The sequence below is a fragment of the Alternaria viburni genome (assembly GCF_023758015.1).
Source record: "Alternaria viburni strain BMP 2772 chromosome Unknown scaffold_30, whole genome shotgun sequence".
NCBI lineage: Eukaryota > Fungi > Ascomycota > Dothideomycetes > Pleosporales > Pleosporaceae > Alternaria > Alternaria viburni.
In genome coordinates, this window is record NW_026055799.1 from 160,642 (window position 1) to 178,653 (window position 18,012).

General features: G+C 51.5%; 6 protein-coding genes across 6 annotated transcripts; 3 read left to right on the forward strand and 3 right to left on the reverse strand.

Moving 5' to 3' along the window:
• Positions 1-2,959: 2,959 nt before the first annotated feature.
• J4E79_010350 (uncharacterized protein) lies at positions 2,960-4,212 on the reverse strand (the record flags this gene model as incomplete). Its single annotated transcript, XM_049359189.1, has 5 exons — positions 2,960-3,025; positions 3,183-3,420; positions 3,485-3,729; positions 3,779-4,013; positions 4,061-4,212. 5 exons carry the CDS (start codon positions 4,210-4,212, stop codon positions 2,960-2,962), a joined length of 936 nt encoding a protein of 311 aa, XP_049206274.1.
• Positions 4,213-4,507: 295 nt separating this feature from the next.
• J4E79_010351 (uncharacterized protein) lies at positions 4,508-7,417 on the forward strand (the record flags this gene model as incomplete). The annotated part of the gene is made up of 4 exons (XM_049359190.1): positions 4,508-5,729; positions 5,780-5,957; positions 6,052-6,426; positions 6,520-7,417. The coding sequence occupies 4 exons, from the start codon at positions 4,508-4,510 to the stop codon at positions 7,415-7,417; spliced, it is 2,673 nt and encodes an 890-aa protein (XP_049206275.1).
• A 424-nt stretch (positions 7,418-7,841) lies between these two features.
• J4E79_010352 (uncharacterized protein) lies at positions 7,842-8,771 on the reverse strand (the record flags this gene model as incomplete). Its single annotated transcript, XM_049359191.1, has 1 exon — positions 7,842-8,771. The coding sequence occupies one exon, from the start codon at positions 8,769-8,771 to the stop codon at positions 7,842-7,844; it is 930 nt and encodes a 309-aa protein (XP_049206276.1).
• Positions 8,772-10,397: 1,626 nt separating this feature from the next.
• On the reverse strand, positions 10,398-10,832 carry J4E79_010353 (uncharacterized protein; the record flags this gene model as incomplete). Its single annotated transcript, XM_049359192.1, has 2 exons — positions 10,398-10,684; positions 10,718-10,832. 2 exons carry the CDS (start codon positions 10,830-10,832, stop codon positions 10,398-10,400), a joined length of 402 nt encoding a protein of 133 aa, XP_049206277.1.
• Positions 10,833-13,318: 2,486 nt separating this feature from the next.
• Positions 13,319-14,005, forward strand: J4E79_010354 (uncharacterized protein; the record flags this gene model as incomplete). Its single annotated transcript, XM_049359193.1, has 2 exons — positions 13,319-13,519; positions 13,697-14,005. 2 exons carry the CDS (start codon positions 13,319-13,321, stop codon positions 14,003-14,005), a joined length of 510 nt encoding a protein of 169 aa, XP_049206278.1.
• A 2,900-nt stretch (positions 14,006-16,905) lies between these two features.
• J4E79_010355 (uncharacterized protein) lies at positions 16,906-17,256 on the forward strand (the record flags this gene model as incomplete). Its single annotated transcript, XM_049359194.1, has 2 exons — positions 16,906-16,940; positions 17,103-17,256. The coding sequence occupies 2 exons, from the start codon at positions 16,906-16,908 to the stop codon at positions 17,254-17,256; spliced, it is 189 nt and encodes a 62-aa protein (XP_049206279.1).
• Between the last annotated feature and the right edge of the window lie 756 nt (positions 17,257-18,012).

Here is an 18,012-nt window from a genome sequence, read left to right on the forward strand (position 1 = left end):
CTCAACATCGCTTTTGATCCTGCAACCGCCATGCCCATCAAGATCGAGGCTCTCAACACATGCGCGGATCTGATTAGAGGCAACGCTCGGCTCCAAGAAGGATTCGCTCAAGAGCAGGTCAGGCCCATTGTCGAGCCTCCTACGAATGGTGTCACTTCTCCCAACGGCGTACCTTCCGTATACGTTATTGAAGCGCTTCTGAACCTGGTCCTTTTTCCGGCGCCCAACGACCTGTTCGACCTGCGCAATGCAGGATGCGAGTGCGTCAAGGCCTACTTCTACAATCACAGACAAATACAAGAACACTTCCTTAACCGGGCCATCGGTGGTCACGAGGGCGGCGACGAAACAGCCAATGCTCTTACAATCCTAATGGCCGGACCCCAGGTTCCCCCAACTGGCGACCCATACAGAATCTGGTTTGCCTCAAATCTAATCTACCATCTCATCTTTGATGACTATCAAGCGAAAGACACTCTTATGGGGGTCAAGGAAGGAGATGCAGAGAGCGGTGAAGAGGTCGTCACGTGCATACAAACGCTTACGGCGAATCTCATCGCAAGCCTGCAACTCGGGGAAGATGAGCGCATATCGGTAGCCTACCTGATGCTATTGCTAGGCTGGTTATTCGAGGATGCCGCTGCAATAGATGATTTCTTGGGAGAAGCCAGCAGTCTGCAAAGTTTGGTACAAGCCGTCCTGACCCCTGGAGAAGACCGAGTCATGATTCGCGGTCTTTGTGCTGCACTACTGGGAGTTGTATACGAATTCTCAACAAGGGACTCACCTGTGCCACGACGCGAACTACAACCAGTTCTCATGACGAAGCTCGGTCGTGACAAATACTTGGACGCCATCACCGGATTACGCCGTCATCCTCTCGTACGAGACTTTGAGGTCTTGCCCCGGACTGCCGGCGGAGGTGGTGGTTTGCCGGACATCTTTTTCGACGAAGCCTTTGTAGACTTCCTAAAGGACAACTTCAGCCGACTATCTCGGGCCATCGATCGCAACCCAAACATCGAACAGCACCAGTCACATGACGGCGTTGACCGAGATGTAGTCGATGCACTTCGTGGTGAGAGTAACGAAAAGGAGCAAACTATCCAAGAGCTCAAGGCACAACTCATGACTTTGGAGCAGAGAATAGACCAGGAGCAGGCGGAGCATCGTAAGACCCAGCAATCAGCTGAGGAGCAATGCAGCACCCTGAAGCGCATCAATGATAAATTGCACGACGATCTCGATAAGGAAGTTGCGAAGAAGGATCGCGAGCACCGACAAGCAATGCTAGAGATGGAGAACAAGTACAATCTTCAAATCGTTGCGCTAAACAATAAGGTGCAGCAAGCGAGCAAGGAAGCCAACCTCGCCATCGCAAAGGTCAGACAAGAGTACGACGAGCAGCTCCACGACGCACACAGGACACGAACCGAATTAGAGCGTCGGTTGGGCGCCTCAGAAAAGGCCCGCCAAGAAGCCATTGAGAACATCCGTAACCTCGAACATACACTCATACAAACCCGCACCGAAGTCGCCACCATCACCGAAACCCTGCGCAACGCACAAACGCACGTCCAAAACAGCGAAGCCCAGCTCCAGCTCCTCACCGAAGAAAAGGAGACGCAACTCAGAGAGCTCGAAGAAGAGAAAGAGATTCAACTCAAGCAGCTCAAGGAAGAGGTAGAGCAGTCAAAATCCACCCTAGAAGCCCAGCTCAAACAATCCAAATCTGAGAAGGAAGCCCTCCAATCCACCATCGATAAACTCAAAGCCGAAAACCAAGATCTTAAAACCAAGGCTCAAGATTCAACTTGGAAGGTCAAAGAAGCGGAAGAGAAATTACGGAAAGCTGAAGCCGCTGCCACTGCTGCCAAGTCAAACCCTCAGAAGGGCAAGGCTGGAGGCGCAAGTGAAAAGGAACTCAAAGACCTCAAAGAGAAGCTACGCAAAGCGGAAGAGGCGGAGAAGGAGAAGGCGACTGAGTTGGAGGATTTGATTATGGTGCTGGCTGATCTTGAGGAGAAGAGGACGAAAGACAAGGTGAGTCATTCTCGCTTCTCAGATATTTTGGTAGCAGAGGGGACTAACGGTAGTAGGAACGGCTTAAGGCTCTTGGAGAGGAGGTTTCGGATGCGGAAGACGATGACGATGAGGAGGAGGATGAGGATGAAGATGGTAGTGATGAGGAAGGGGATGATGAGGAAGAGGATGACGAGGAGAAGAAGAAGTAGACTGGCTCGATTAGACGCAAATCGATCTATCTTCGCTATCCATCATGAACTTTGTTTTCGGGTCTACATCGAATGGATCGGTAGCCGCATACGAAAGATGTCACCTGTGGACTGTATCTATCCTCTATGTACCACGCTGTGAAGCGTCAGTCAGCTACGTTGTCTTTATACTCACGGTGGGGCGAATCGCTGCGAGTGCCTTTTCGGGTAAGGTTTGGGTGATGCGTTTTCCTCCAGGCATATAGTTTTGACATATTGTAGCAATGTACAGGCAGGTTGTGATAATTATTTTACCTTGGTGTCCCAGTCACCTCTACCAGGTGGAGGGTTTTGGCAGCGTTTATCGTCGTTGGTGTCCTAGGGGCTTCGACTTCCGCTTGTCATCACCTTCCTTCACCATAGTTTGATGAGGGTTCTTGAGAACATGATCGAGTTCATATGTCGCAATATCAACGATTCGAAGTGTGTGTGTGCCAGGCATGCGACCTCAATCACTCTGTCTATAAGTCAAGTCACGCCAGCGCTGACATCTTCAATAGAGCTTGGATCCCCCGGGTAGATGGCAAGGAGGTCTCATGTTCAACAGACCCGACTGCTATATCTTGGTGAGTGGAGGGTTGTTTCTCAGGATGAGCGTTGGGTGTAACTAAAGTCCCGTCCAGCACTAACATTGCCCATGAAGATTGGGCCGCCCCCGGATAAAACAGCGCTAGTCCGACTGCTCCCTATTTCTTGTACTCCTTCTTCCCTCCGGGCCGGTTGCCTCGCTCCCGAGCTCTCCAACTCAGATACTGCCATGCCATCGGGTACATTGGATGCGTGCTCTGATCTGTCCGACTGCGAGACAAGTGTCCGTTCATCGGAGTCAGTTTGGATTGAGGTGGCCACAGTAGTACTAAGCTCTCTTTTGCTAATCGCATCAACCCACAACCACAGCTGCCCCCTTACCCTTATGTACCCCGGATCCGTTGCTCCGCTGAACTTCGTCATATCAGAGTGGTTTTGATGGATACTATCATTGGGGTACTCGGGCAAGATGGCTGATTGTCGTGGGACAATATCTCCTATGCCCACGTAACTCAACTCCTCGTAGAAACAAAAGATTTCGATCCATTTCCCTTCGTTGCGTCGCCGGTCTTCGAGGAGGGTGTGGAATTCTTGTTGGAGGGTTGATAGCATTTCTGAACTAGAGATCAGTGTGAGAAGTTAGTGTTTGTCTTATGTTGAGTTTGGACAGGGATGTTACTGACGCAGGTTCTAGGACTGCGACGATGTCTCTGTTGGTCTTCCGAAGGAGGGAGGAGAGGCGGGTTAGTGGGGCTGCCCAGTCTGCTTTTCGTGAGCCCAGGTGGGGGGTTCCCATGAAGGCTATTGCGAAGGTGGAGGTGAGGAGCGTTTTCACGTGCAGTTGGGACGTGCCGCGGGATATTAGGAGGGCTTGTTCGACGACGAGGCCGCCGAGGGAATGGGCTATGAAGATTACGGGACGGTTGCTCTATTGCCAGTTAGTAGAGAAGGCAGTTCTAGACTTGGTATTCGCGTACTGTGTTCGTTTCTGCTCTTCGCAAGGAGAGGTCTTGAGCGAGAGACTTCCCGTGGTCGCGTACGGTGTTTCCGCCGGCGATGGTGAGGAGCTTGACTACATCTGCGTCGTATCCGAACGTGAAGATGCGCACGTTATGGAGGTCACTCGCCAGGAGGTCTTTGGGCCAGAAGACAGATTTCTTGTACGTCCACGTGGTTGCGCGGTTTCCAGTGAGACCGTGGACGAACACGATACTAGGATGGGTGTTGGGTGTATTCTGATGGTGAGGCTGGGCCCCTACTCTACGGTGTCAGTCGCTCCTTCCGCTACTGTTCTGAGGCCGTAAGCGCCTGCCGTGGAAAACAACTCTTCGGCTGGCTCCTCGGCATGCTTGTCGTTTTCCGACCCTTTCTTTTTCCTCCCGCTCGTCTTCAAACGGCGGAACATACCCATTTCTGGTATCTCCACAGCTTTCGAAGCTATACGCAACAGCCTCTGACGAGTGTGTCAAGCAGGCAGACAGCGGGCGGCTATCTGCCTTGTCTCAGCCCCAGCGGCAGTTGAACTGACCAAGCCAACTGCGAGGTGTACGATATGCAGTCAGCCTGACCCCACCTTGTGAGGACACCCAGAAGAACACCTCCATCCCAAACGTTACCAAAGCCGATTCATGGATTGCATGTCGCCGCCAGCCTCTAAATAATTTTCCGGATGGTTGCAAGACCTCAGCCAAGCTCTTTGCGCACGAATGGACCCGCCGGACCGAACCGTGGATAGCGGGGGTGGCGCCGTCTTCCAAGGCGACATTACGGCAGGCAGGGACATCACCATCAACCAGATCACCGAAATACGGCAGGTCGCTGAACATTTGAGCAGTCGTTGCAACGAAACAAACAACTCCCATAAACTTCTCGGTAGCCTAGAGGCTTTGAGTGTGTTTGCGAAATACACTGAAGACTATGCGAATACGCTCGACACCAGCGTGTTTTCCAGCGACCTACACTTTGGAAGAGTTTCAGAAGAATGCGCTTCAATACTACGAGAGCTCAAACTACTGGTAGAGACGCTAGAGCAAGGTGAACTTGGAGGATACGAGCCTTCTCCATCCTTCGGCGATAATGTTCTGGATTTGCGGTCGAGGCTCACAAGTCTGCAATCGCATCTCAACATCGTCAGCAACCGCAAGGCCCAGAGAGACTACAATACTATCAAGGAGACTCTCACTCAGCTGGTGAACAGCCTGACAAGTACAGACAAGGCTTTTTCCATTCGCAGCTTCGTTACGGCACCATCAATTCGCTGTTTCCCCACGGCCCCATCCATTCGTAGCTTCGTCACGGCTCCATCTATTCGCAGCTTTGCTACGGCTCCAGAAATTACAGATGACGAACAACAGGTCTGGCTAGAAATAGAGAGATCTCTACGAACAGCAGGCTTTACTACAGAGTTCGTCGGAAACAATCGTCACCTCATTGTAGCTGTATTGGAGGATACGTTTCTGGAGAATACTGATCCTTGGATCGTGGAAGGAGCCGAATCCAAAGCATCGCCATCTGGATTTACAGTTCCAACATTACGTCTGTCTGAAACTTACAACATCGCCAGCACTGAGAGTGAGGTGGTCGACAACATCAACCATGAAGCATCGCTGCGTTCAGTGTTAGACAAGCTACTGTTCAGTAAGACTGATCGAGACGAAGAACTCAGCGACGTCGCATCAGTCCGCTCATTCCTCAGCAGCGATGAACCCTTCACTAAGACCGAGGGAGAGGAGGGATCCAACGATGGCGCATCTTTCCGTTCAGTGTACCACGAAGAGTCTCCGACTAATACTGAGAAACGGAAAGAGTTCAACTGTGACAGACCGTTGAGCCTAGTGAACAATGACACACCTTCTCAAGCAGACAAAACGGGGACCAAATGGTCGAGATCAGTGGAGGATGGGACAGGAGAATGTCTACTCACTCTCGGTTTGTACCTTAGCCAGTGTTTGCAGAGCGATCGCTAACATGAGTACCAGATGGTGGTGGGGTCAAGTCGTGGTCGAGTCTTTTGATCATTAAGGCGCTTATGGAAGAGGTCATCGCTTGTGAGAATCGGTTCGAGCGACAATTTACACATTATCCCAGGAGCTTTGAGGCTGCGAATTTCCGTCCATGCCATTACTTCCACAAGATGTATGGCACATCGACGGGAGGGTAAGTATTGCTATGGAATACGCGTTTAGCACATAATTCATCCCTCTACTCTAATTGTCATTCCATACGAAGGTATACTGACAGATCATCACAGGATATTAGCCATCGCACTGAGTCGACTGCGCATGACCGTAAGCGAAACGATCACTGCTTTCGAAAAGATTTTGAGCGAGATGTACACACACGTCCGTACCCGGGTTACTCTCGTCAAGAAGTATCACAATATACCCATGAGAAAGGGCCTTGAAGCGGTAGTCCAACAGTACTGCAAACAGCACGAGCTGGGCCAGTGCAGCCAAGAAGACAAGTTCCGGTGGCGTGCACCAATCCACGATGATCAGGGGTACGAAGACGATTCAGACGATTCGGATGACTCCAGTAATCTGAATATATGGCGGGATCGTCCTTCCAGAGAGTCTAAACTCCGTGCGCGCGAGGCCCAGACCCCGGAATATCACCTTTGCCAAACGTGAGTACACCGCTTTACTGCAGTTGTAGCCGAAGAGTCCTACATACGAGGGAAAGAATTCACCGAAGCATAATAACTACTAACAAAACGTAGAATATGCTTGGCCGCTGTCCGCTCGGGGCAGCTAGATGAAGCGTATCTATTGCGTACATACAGTCATCATTACGACCCAGATATTGCCCCTCCTTGGGTTACTCCATACAACCAAGATACTCTCGACCTTAACACGTGGGAAGTAGGTCGCGGCACCACTGCTACACCGTTCCGTTTCGACACGTTAGTAGTCACTGGCCCCGACGGTCGCTTGGGTCTGAAAGATGGTGGGATACGAGAGAACAACCCTAGCTATTGTGCTTATTCCGAGGCCGCCTCACTTTGGGGAGATGATAAAGAACCCTCACTTCTACTGTCTATTGGAGCTGGACAAACTAGCTCCAAATTGGATGACTTCTCCCTCTCGGGAATCTTACCGATCAGGCTGTCCGCGCTGAACAAATATGCGGGAAAATTAGCCGTATTTAAGAACACACTGATCAAATACACGGAAGGTCAGACCCGGCATAAGATGATGCGCACTATTGCTAGAGGTGGACACACGTGGTATAAACGCTTCGAAGTCACGAAAGGTTTGGAGAAGATAGGTGCTGATCAATGGGAACCCGGGATGCTGCTCTCCACAGGCGGACACGAGACTATGCGTCCGGGTGGTAAAACTTTGAACACTATAAACACTGCCACCGAGGTGTACCTGAGTCGACAAGAGCCTGATAAGAGTGTCAATGAATATGCCGCCCCACAACAGATGCTGAAGCAGACCGCAGAGAAGTTGGTTCGCATGCGGAGGGCGCGAGAGCTCGAGGCCATGACTCAGGGTGGGGAAAAGCGCGAGCATTGGGAGGCGTTCATGGGCAAGCACCTCATTGGTGAGCGGGAATTTTTTCCGAAGTACCAAGAGGAGTGGGACTACGCCCTGCTAGGTCGTAAGCATTAGATCAGACATGCGTAGATCAGGCGGGACGTGTACAGGGATCTAGCATTCGGAATCATAGCTCTAGCGCTTCCATGAGCACTGACTAGTTACGCCCCATCCAAACCTCGCCAGAAGCGAACTTGCGATCACATGTTCTCGTATCGAGATGTTTGTCAGCAATTAGTGGACGTTATGGTATACGATGTGGCGTTTTAATGCACATGCTCACGACTATGGTGGGATTGTAGCGGACACTACCTGCTGCATACTGTGGGCAAAGGTGTTTGGGAAATCCACCTGCATTGTGATTATTTACGGTGTTACTCAACCGCGTCGTGCCTGCGTTATACCACCAGCACATTCAACAAGAAACAGTAGCGGAAACTACATATGCATTAGGTATCAGTGACTTGCGTACATGGGGAGGAACCATGAACATGGTAGGCTAAATACCTACAGCAGAATCACAATCCGAACCCTCCCACTCCTCACAATCGTCCAAAAACTCCTCCAACACCTTCTCAAACCCTGCCGCATCTTCCCAAAATGGTGCATGCCCGAGCCCAGATAAGCCCAAGCACTCACCCCTCCAGAGCCTTTTCCACTTCACCTCCTCGTCGATATAATCCAGGTTGACAAACTGATCTTCCACTCCGTTCACGACCGCGATCAACACATCAGTCGCCTCGACTACGCGCTTCTGATCGCAACCCTTGGGCGGGCAATCCTTCGTCCCAGTCGCGGCATCAGCTATGAAGACTGTCGCGCGCCCATCCGTCCTCTTCGCATCCTCCAACATCCACCTCTCATAGAACTCTTCCTTGCCCGCTGCCACACCGTGTCTCAAATACAGCTCAGCCTCCAAATTGACCCAATTCCTGTTCCCCGCGAATGTAAGACCACCAGCCGGCATCTTGAACGCTTGAGCCATCTGCTCGGCGCCACGCGAGGGAGGGGTACCGATAAGCATGAGCCCTTTGACGCTGATCCGAGGAGCATCTTCCACCATGGGAGGATCGTCATGAGCGAGACAAGGAAGCATTTCGATCGCGATGTGACCACCCAGACTCCAGCCCATGAGCACCACAGACTCGATTCTGAGGTGCTGCAAGACACGTATGACGAGGTCGGCGTAGCCGCGATGACAGTACGTAGTCTTGACATCAGGGGCATTGGACGAGCAGCCGTGGCCGGGGAGGTCTAGAGTAACGATGCGCCAGCCCTTGTTGATGGTGGGGGACTCGATGATATGGCGGAATTGTTTGGAGGATGAGGCGTTGCCGTGTAGGAGAAGGAGGGCGGGCTGGTCGTTCTTGAGATTTGAGTCGTAGATGCTGATGAGACCGTGTGAAGTTCTCATAAGGAAAGAAGGCATGGTTGGAATCAGGGATGCGTTCTGAAAGAATATCGTAAAGTGGGAATGCTACGATGGTGGTGAGGATAGTGTTGCTCTCTTTGTTGGTATATATTGCGTAAAGTAGACGTGCTACTAGAAGTGTTTCTGAAGAGACATCCGGATGTGGTCGTCCTAACAAACAGCCACGAACTCACAAATTTATATATTTCTCTCTTGAATACCTATCGCGGCCTGCTTGAGTAGACAAAGCGGCAAAGACATTCTTCCATCGATTCGGTATTCGAATCCGTGTCAAACCGGAATGCGTGCCGCCATGATGTCGTTTAGTGCGTACCAATAACGAGCAAACATGAGCCTAAGACATGAGTGTTGACCGTCCAGAGACGTATCGTGACAACGTATTATTGACGTTGGTGGTCGTGGCAGCAGTAGGGCAAACGTGCAAGAGCGGGAAGTTGAGGAGTGATCGGCGATTTTAGCGTCCCGTTCTGTCAGATTACAAAACAAGCCCTGGAGATGCACGTTCCAACGGTGGGGTAGCGTTTTCTGGTACCCAATCGGTACCCAATGGGATCCTCAAACGTGATAGAGCGCTGATCATTGCGATCCTATAGTGGAAAGCTGAGACGCATGGGATTGAGACTTCTGCATGTGTGCGTGCATTAGTCCTGTCAGAATTTCTTGGGAGAGATCTAGGCATACGGCTGCAAAGCCTTCACCAACCCCTCATGCTTGACGATCCAACTATCATCCTTTGGGAACCCTGGCGCGTGACTTACTGAGCCTCCTCAGCCTCCTGCACGATACGCAATAGCATATGTACAGGAACCCGGCATTCCCCAGCATGAAGGGTGGCGGCGTTGCTCCATGAGCCCCTCGAATGGCGAATCCTGCATCTTCAAGCTTCTGATAGTCTTGCGTTGTAAGATGGTGGTAAATCGCTCGCTCGGGATTACCTATCCGCGCGCTACTGATAGCGAGGACGGGACGCCCACAGCTTCGTATTGCCTCATTGCCCCATATCTCCCAAGTCTTGTCAGCCGCATCACGAGCGATATCCGAATCTACCGCAGGCGAAGGGGAAGGATGCCTTGCATCATGATGAGGCTGCGGGATTAGTCCGTGAGCTATGAATCGTCACACCAAGAGCTGTTGAATCCCTCCTAGACACTATACAGGCGCTCGATACGAGGTGGCAGGGCTGAGCCCGCGGCTACATGGATCCCCTTCTCGGGAACGGAATGGTGAAGTCTGTATTTCCAATCTACAGCGGCATCTCCAATCTAAAGCGGCATCTCCGTTCTACAGCGGCATCTAGACAGTAGCGTTAGTATGCAGTTTGGTACGCTAGGTTGCGAGTAGATTTCGGCGGAGTATTCTCCGTGATGCTGTGGGTTCGCGGACTGAAGCCTCACTTGTGCGTGGTTGTGTTAAAGCCGGGATACGACGCGATGTAGTCGGTGGTAGCGGTAAGAACTTCGTCTCAGCTCAAATCTGTTCAGTCGTAACGGAATGAAGGCTGGGAGGCTTTCTTGGGGAGAGTGAAGGAGGATCAAAACCTTTGTCATCTAGATAGACATCTCCCAAACGCGCAGTCGAATCGACCATTGCAACGGTATCTTCTACCTGTGTGATATATTCTTCTCATTTCTTTCCTGTGCAGCTGAGCCGTGCTCTGTACTCAGCAAGACGCTCCATTACCCGAGTACCGTTCCATATCTCTTCACCATCGCTCACTTCACAAGAAGGCAAACCGATCTGCTCGATAGCAAAACTTGCAGCCACGTTACCGTACATAGAAGCTTCATGAATATCTCCTGATGCTTTCCAGCCTGCAATAAACCCGCCTAGATACGTGTTGCCACCACCGGTGGGGTCGATAACCTTGACCGCCGATGGTTCGTAGTATGGGGGTAGCCATACACTTTTAGCTGCATGTTGAGTGGTCAGTGAGCCATGCTCACCTGCTCTCACAATAACGATTCCGCTTCCGCTCGGTCCGATTGCCTTGCTGAACTCTAGTGCATATGTTTCCAGTCGGCCAGGCTGAAAGCCTTCGCAGGGTGAATTCTCGAACATGGTAGACATTTCTAAGTGATTGGGCGAAAACACATCCACAAGTCTGCAGGCTTTCAGGAATGAAGGTCGGTTCTGGGTGGTGCAAGCTGCTGGAAATGGTTCCCACACTATGAATGGCCGGTTTTTGAACCCGTGTTGCCTGCGAAGCTTTATCAATTCTGGAATCTGTGTTTCGACAACCTCGGGCGGTGCAAGGAGATGAAATGCTTCCGAGCCAAGTAGATTTGTGTTTACGAGATCGATTGGTGATGGCTTCAACGGCTCCGTAGTATAGCGGAACTTCTTCGCTAGGCAATCGTAAGCTGCAAAAGTCTATCACTGGAACAAGGCAGTCACATACGTCCAAATGTATCATCTTCGTACTCAAGAAGCCCTCTGGTGCTCAGCCTGTCCTGCGAGACCTTTACGTGCAGAGTCGTCTGCCATGCCTGTAGCTGTTCTCGCACGGCATCTGGAAAATCGTAGCCCACAAGAGCCAGACAGCCCACTGTCTTCGATCGCGCAGAGGTCTTGAACAGGCGGCTCCCAAGCGTTACTGTTTATCGTAAGTCTAAGCGCCACATGTGTAAGATACATACCGTAAGCTCCGGAGCCGCCCGCTACGTCAATCAAAGGCGATCGTTTTGGCAGGTGGATCTCATCAATAACCACCATACCAAGCGATACAGTACCGACAGTCGAATCGTCTTCTACATTTAAGGACCAGGTATCCATGTTGCGCAGTAGGGATAGTCAGTGCTATTCGAGAAAGGAAGGAGTGGACTACGGAAGTGGTGACATCCGCACCAACATGACGCATGGAATGGACTGCGTTCGCGAAATGTGGAGTCATTCAAGGGCGCGCGCCGGGGGTTGACTGCATGCTGACCTATGAAGCCCTAGTGTGCCAATCTCGGCTAGTACACACACAAGTAACCTTGTATCTCCATGCCGAATAGGTTAGTATTTTGGACAAGTCGCAGGGTATTCATGAGGTTGCAGACAGGAATCTGCGCGTGATATCCGTTCTCGGGGGTCCCGGTTCCGCGAGCTTACTCCGTACGGCCAACTCAGCCGCATTCTTGTGTGCGCACTTGAGCGTAGGAGACGTTCTGCAGGCAGACGCCACTCAGCCTGACAGCCCCTACACGAGTATTATCGAGGACATGATTCGCAATGATTGCGTTAGACCGAAAGGAACCAAAGTGGGTGTGAATGCTCCAGATGTTGGAATGAGACGTTCTTCCTGGATGATGCATTCATACCTAGGTAGGCACTAGACCTCAATAAAACGAGGCTCGCACACTTACCACCAGTAATGTCGCAAAAGCTGGACCAAGCAGTATCTTGAACGGGATGTTGGTTCTATCGACTTTCTTATAATCTTTGTCTGTTCTGGGTCTATGTTGAAGCAGCGCCCCTCGCAACGCAGCAGAGCCGATGGCGATGCCGATAACATCAAACGGCGTAGCGAGACGTTCAAGGGCTACTTAGCAGTGACACTGGGCAGTTGCCGTGCTTCCGAAAAACCGTACGATGATCGCAAACGAGTTGGCAATCGTTATTGGTGCGTGCACTCGCGGGTAGTGAGCAGGTGGCTGCTCTCGCCATAAAAGCCTGCTACGCTGGCCTAGAGGAGCTGGGGCAAGTATTCCGCCCACGCGGGCAGACTGATGCGAGTATATCGAAGCGTGGCGCGAAGAGTCTAGTATGCTGTCAAAGAGGGTACTCTAATGTTGTTGATGTGGATGGTGAAACGAGAACAGCCACGCGGATCGGTGTGGCTGGGATTGTGGGAAAAGGAAAGGGTGATGACGTCATTGATCATCATCTTAGAGCGCTGGTGATACCGACCGCGCGGGTAGTTCTCTCCGTTGCGCTTCAACAGATACGTCCTCACGACATGTCGTTGCATTTTATGGAAATCTTTGAGGACCGTTCTCTCTCGCCATGTTGCCCACTTGGTAGACGCACACACTCCCAGGGTCCACAAGCCGCTAACAGTGCTTGATCGCATATGCTTGCTGGAAAGCTATTCGTTTTGCCCAGAAAGGGAGAAAGAGATGTTCAAATCAAGCATGCGCAGAGTAAGCTGCTCAGCTGGGACGGCCGATACTCAGGTCTTGGTACTGGAAATGGCATTGGCACTGCGTCGAGATATGCAGTGCTTCCGACGTTGCGCTACGGCCTTGTCTTCGACCACTATTGACCTTCAATAGTGCCTTGAAACTTGCTATACAGTCTCACGCGTGGTTGACAGGTCCGCTTCTTGCGTTACTTCTCTTTACCATCGCTTCCATCTGCTTCTACCGCTTTCGACTGCGATCCCTTCGAGCGTCTTTGTGGCGTCTGTTATGTTGACTTCCTAATCGGTCGATCGCCGCACGCTCACCGCCTTGGCGCGGTGAATGGTGAAGATGAGAAGCGACGCGCTTTGACAGGGATCTCAGCGACGCCCATACAGAGATTTCCAGCCCCAGAGGCTTCTCTCTCATCTTCTCAACAACATGGCGAGCCCCGAGAAGGTCGCTGAGCTGGCGGCGCGACTGCGTAGCCTCGTTGATAGCATATCGACCCACGAAGATCCTCGCGAAAGATCCAAGACGTCGCTCCAAGAGGCTGCGGTAGAGTTGGAGCAGACTGTCACCAAGTTCCACTCACGCGGCGATGCTCACGTACTGGTGCTGATTGATGCGCATAGTCATCCGGTAAGCTGTTCCCCTGTACCTATTATCCAGAGCCTAAGTCATATGGATACACGACGATCTACGTTGCAAGATAAAGAAGCAGATGATAATGTAGCCGTCTAGGACGTGTTTGAGTGTTGGAGTACATCTCAACATGACGAGCACTTTTACATCATCAACTGCTAACTCTACACTCAGTTCTGTAACGACGTCTACCACGAATCCTCCGAGCACATCTACTCCGAGTTCGAAAGAGTCAAGCTATTCAATATCAGGAGTCGTCTTCACAAAGCGATTAAGAATTACTTGATCGGGATATCCGCAATTACAGCCCTCGAGGCGTCTCGACTGGTTGTGCGCCTATACGCCGACTCGGTTAAGTTAGAGAATGATCTACTTCGCCCGCTTCAGCAATTTGCTGTTCAGTTTTCCTCGATTGACGCCGACTTCGACTTCATCAGCGTTCAAGACGAAGCTACGGTAGAGCTCAAAGTCTCTAGTGAGTGACACTCGAACATCTCAAAATGTCTTTCCTAACCATATTAGATGCCTTCGAAACAGCTCGGTACGACCCAAATTGCAAGCACATCTTCCTCGCTGCTTGGAGACGACCCGTATACCTCGCGATGTTGCGCACATCTCCCAAAAAAGTCACGCTAGTCCAGGGCGACGGGATGGGCGCGGGGGCCAAGTTCGTTCCTCTGCCGTGCGATTTTATCAGCATCCCGAATATCTTCGATAAGCCCGCAGGAAAAGACCCGTTCTCTTCGCTCACATCGCACTCTATGCGCAAGCGCTTCGTAGAGAAACTGATCAGCGTTGACGCTTCTTGCAAAAGCGAGTCACACGATCTCTCCTACTTTGACACTCACTATGATTGCGACGCTGAACCTACTACGCCGAACGATATCACGGATGCGCATCGTCAAGAACTTCGACTTCCGTATCTTCGAGACGCAAAACGTGGCCATGTCCCCGTCAACGAAGCTGGGCATCGTCTAGACTACCATATGGGGCTTCCTTCTCCCGCCGATAGACAAGCATACGCAGAGAAATTCGGAAGTGGCGCCCCGCCTTGCAGATTGTTCCACCTCGGGAAAGGAAAATGCCGCTTTGGTAGCGACTGTTCCTTCGATCACTCTGAAATTAGTGGCCAGATCTACAAGGTGGTGAGATATATGACAAAGAGGAACCCTTGCGCGATGGGCAGTGATTGCCATCGTGCAGACTGCATATATGGACATGTCTGTCAGGATACGAAGTGTCTCAGTGACGAACTCGACTCCTGCAGCATGAGGAAGTTTCATGGAGTGAGTTTCGGGCCTGTGATGTGGGTACCTGAAGATTTTGCTCCACGAATTCCCGCCGGTGGTGCAACAGGGGTCCTAGCTGAGGAAGGAGAGGGTGCGACTGTGGAGTCTTCCTGGAACTGAGAAGTCATGATACCTATGACAGCATGTGATAGGTACGGAGCTTTGGACCGAGTCTGGCCCTGGCGCAAGTAGACCATCGTCTACTATGTAGCCTACAATGTCTTTGAATGAACACGTTCAGACAATACGAATGCGATGTAGATGTCCTGCCTATATGTCTTACTCGCAGCCGACAAATCGTAATCTCGCAACGCGCTTTATGAAACATACAATCATCTCGCCGACAAGCAATCACAAGTTCCCGGCTTCTATCCCAAATTTACTTTTGTTGGGTCCTGAGTAAGCTTTGACACACTGACTTAGAGATAGACCATAATCCTTCACGCAGATTGCTGCCTAAGGGCCACACACTCCTCCTTTCGTTGCGCCCGCGTATAAAACCTCTGTCCCTAACACTGCTTCTCAAACAATGATCAGTCGCTTTGTACTCAACCCCTAGACCAAGAGGAAAAATGTCACAACACTCGGGTCGCCAGGAAGCTTCAAATGCGGTCGAAGAAGCAGTAAGTTCGTCTCATACAAGGTTAATGTATGGCAATACTGACGATTCAAGGACTTGATCTCGGCCACGATCAACGAGTACATTGCCGAGAAGCGCCGCGGATGCGCCACATTCCACGCGAAAACGGTCGGGTTCAAGGTGTCTCCGCGAAAGATCCAACAAGTTTCTTCCGGCTACTATAGCTTCGTCGGCACAAGCCCACGAGCCCCTCGCCTAAAAATACGCTATGATCTATCATTGTCGAACAGGTCAGACACCACGGACGTATCTCCTCTAGCATGTGTCCAGGTTCGCGGGCGCCGTAGCTGGCGTCCTCTACGTGATTGGGTTGAGGTTCGGTGCAAATGTAAGGGCTTTAGCAACGAGACCGGGCTTGTACGTGCGACGTGAACGTTACTCGAATACCAGGCTGACACGAATCTCAGCTCGTTGACTACCGTATGTTACAGGGCCGTCTCCTCGAGTTGCGCAAGATCGACTTCGATGTATGGAGGAAGACCTCGATCGCCGACATGTCCTTGGAGTCGCTTCAAGACGGAACCTTCTTCGCGCTCCATACATCTGGGGAACTTGGCAAGACAAATGCATTACAGATACGCCGACGACCCTCATTGGCTCTTACATGCGGTCCAGTAGCAACCGTATTGAGCGACGTAGAGATTGGGCTCTCATATCAATGGGTTTCATTCGGAAACTGGCTCACGGCAAAGCTCGCGACACTACCTCCACGTGCTGTTGACAACAGCCAACAGTGCTGGTGGCAGGCGAATGGCCGCGCTTTTAGGTTGTTGGACTTGCCTTTCGAACTTCGCTCGATGATATACAGACAGCTTCTTGGGCTTTACATATGGCCTCACAAAAAGCTAGGATACCATGAACACCCGTTAAGAAGTCCGTTGAGAATCTTCGGCCAGGCAACGTATACAGCGTACACTAACCGCTGTATGGCATTCGCACGGACTTCTCAGTACTCTCTCGATCCCATCGGAAATGAACGACCTTGGGCGTCGATCAACACCAACATACAGTACATCTGTAAGCAGGTAAGAGCCGAGTTCCGCAAGTTTACCGTGACATCGACTGTGCCGCATTTTCGGGATCCCTGGACGCTCATAGAGGTGTTGCCTAGTTTGCAAGGCAAATGGCTCCGTCACATCTCTCTCGGTTTTCCAAACTCCATTTACTTCAGGTTTCTGGGCTATGATGACCAACGCCAAGTGGAGTGGCCAGGTCAAGCTTTGATTCGAGTCTTTGGGAAGATCAGGACGCTAGCTCGCCTCCATTTGCATTTCCAGGTTTCTCTCCCCCGATGGATAGAGAGGGTAGGTATCGAGGATCAATTCTTCTCCCACGACCCTTGGGTTCGGTCGTTGCCGAGCCATCCTACTGACCTGATCTCCTGTCAGAAGACACTACTGGATTGGTTCTTCACACTGGCGCTGGAGGACCTTCGACAGATACCATCCGTAACTATGTCCGGACATGTGAAGCTCAGCACACGTACTAAGTGGGAGGCAATACTGCATGATGAGCGCAATGGTACGCTTCACAACCTTTCCGCTGAAAGGCTGACAATCATGTCAGATTACTTGCGGCGACCTTTGTAAGTCCTGTTTCCCTCCAGCTTGAGACTGTTGTTGCCGGTGTGTGTTCTGACCATCTCTTACAGTCCTCCTGTGTGCTTCTGCAAGCGCCCGTGCCACTGGTGGAAGGAATTCGGTCCGCCTGCCTACGGCGAGATAGCTAACTTCGAGTTCCCATGGCCTACAGGCCGCATGAATTACGACCCCAAAGTACACGATCGGTTCGTATGCGAAGATTGAGGCACAGAAATACTTAGAGGGATAGGCGGTAGAAGGACTGGGACACCTGGAGACAAACATGCTCTTTACGACCCGCGCCGCTGAAGCCTGAGGCGTAGTGAGGTTGCGCGATAGGCTAGACACAACGAAGATATTATCAGTAGAACAGCAGGAGCTCCCTGTCGTGATGTTGGACCGTCGATGCTGGTGTCGTAAGCTCGGCGTTCTAGTCCCCTCGTGGCGGCTTCCCCTTATTTTCCCCGCATCGCACTAGTGACGTAGCGCGAAATAGCGTGGCTCGGCAGTTACACAAGTCGTCAAACCTCACTCACGATCACCAAACCATCACTCTTTCGATCAAATTCCCGCGCGGTCAGCTTAACCCTCGCGTGAACTTGCGCAGCGTGGCTGAGCGTGCTTGAAAAACATTTGCCGCCCACTTCATCCGCTGCCGCTCGATCCCGGAACCTGGGTTGAGATTACAACGCTGCGAACATGGGTATGTATCGACATACCGGGGCTAAACAGAGGCTAATACGCGATCAAGGCTCATGACTGGACGATGCGCGCTGAGACATGCCGTGGATGATGTGCTATGAACGATGAGACGGCACGCAGGTCCTTCACGTGTGGAAGATGCGGAGAACCTGGCTGTTGGAAATCAGGCTGGGCGATAAGTAGCCAGACGCTCAGCGGAGGATCGGCCGGCCGTTGTCTACACATTTTAGTAACCTTTTGTCTTGGATTCTGCTCCGACTATAATTGCCGGGTCACGAG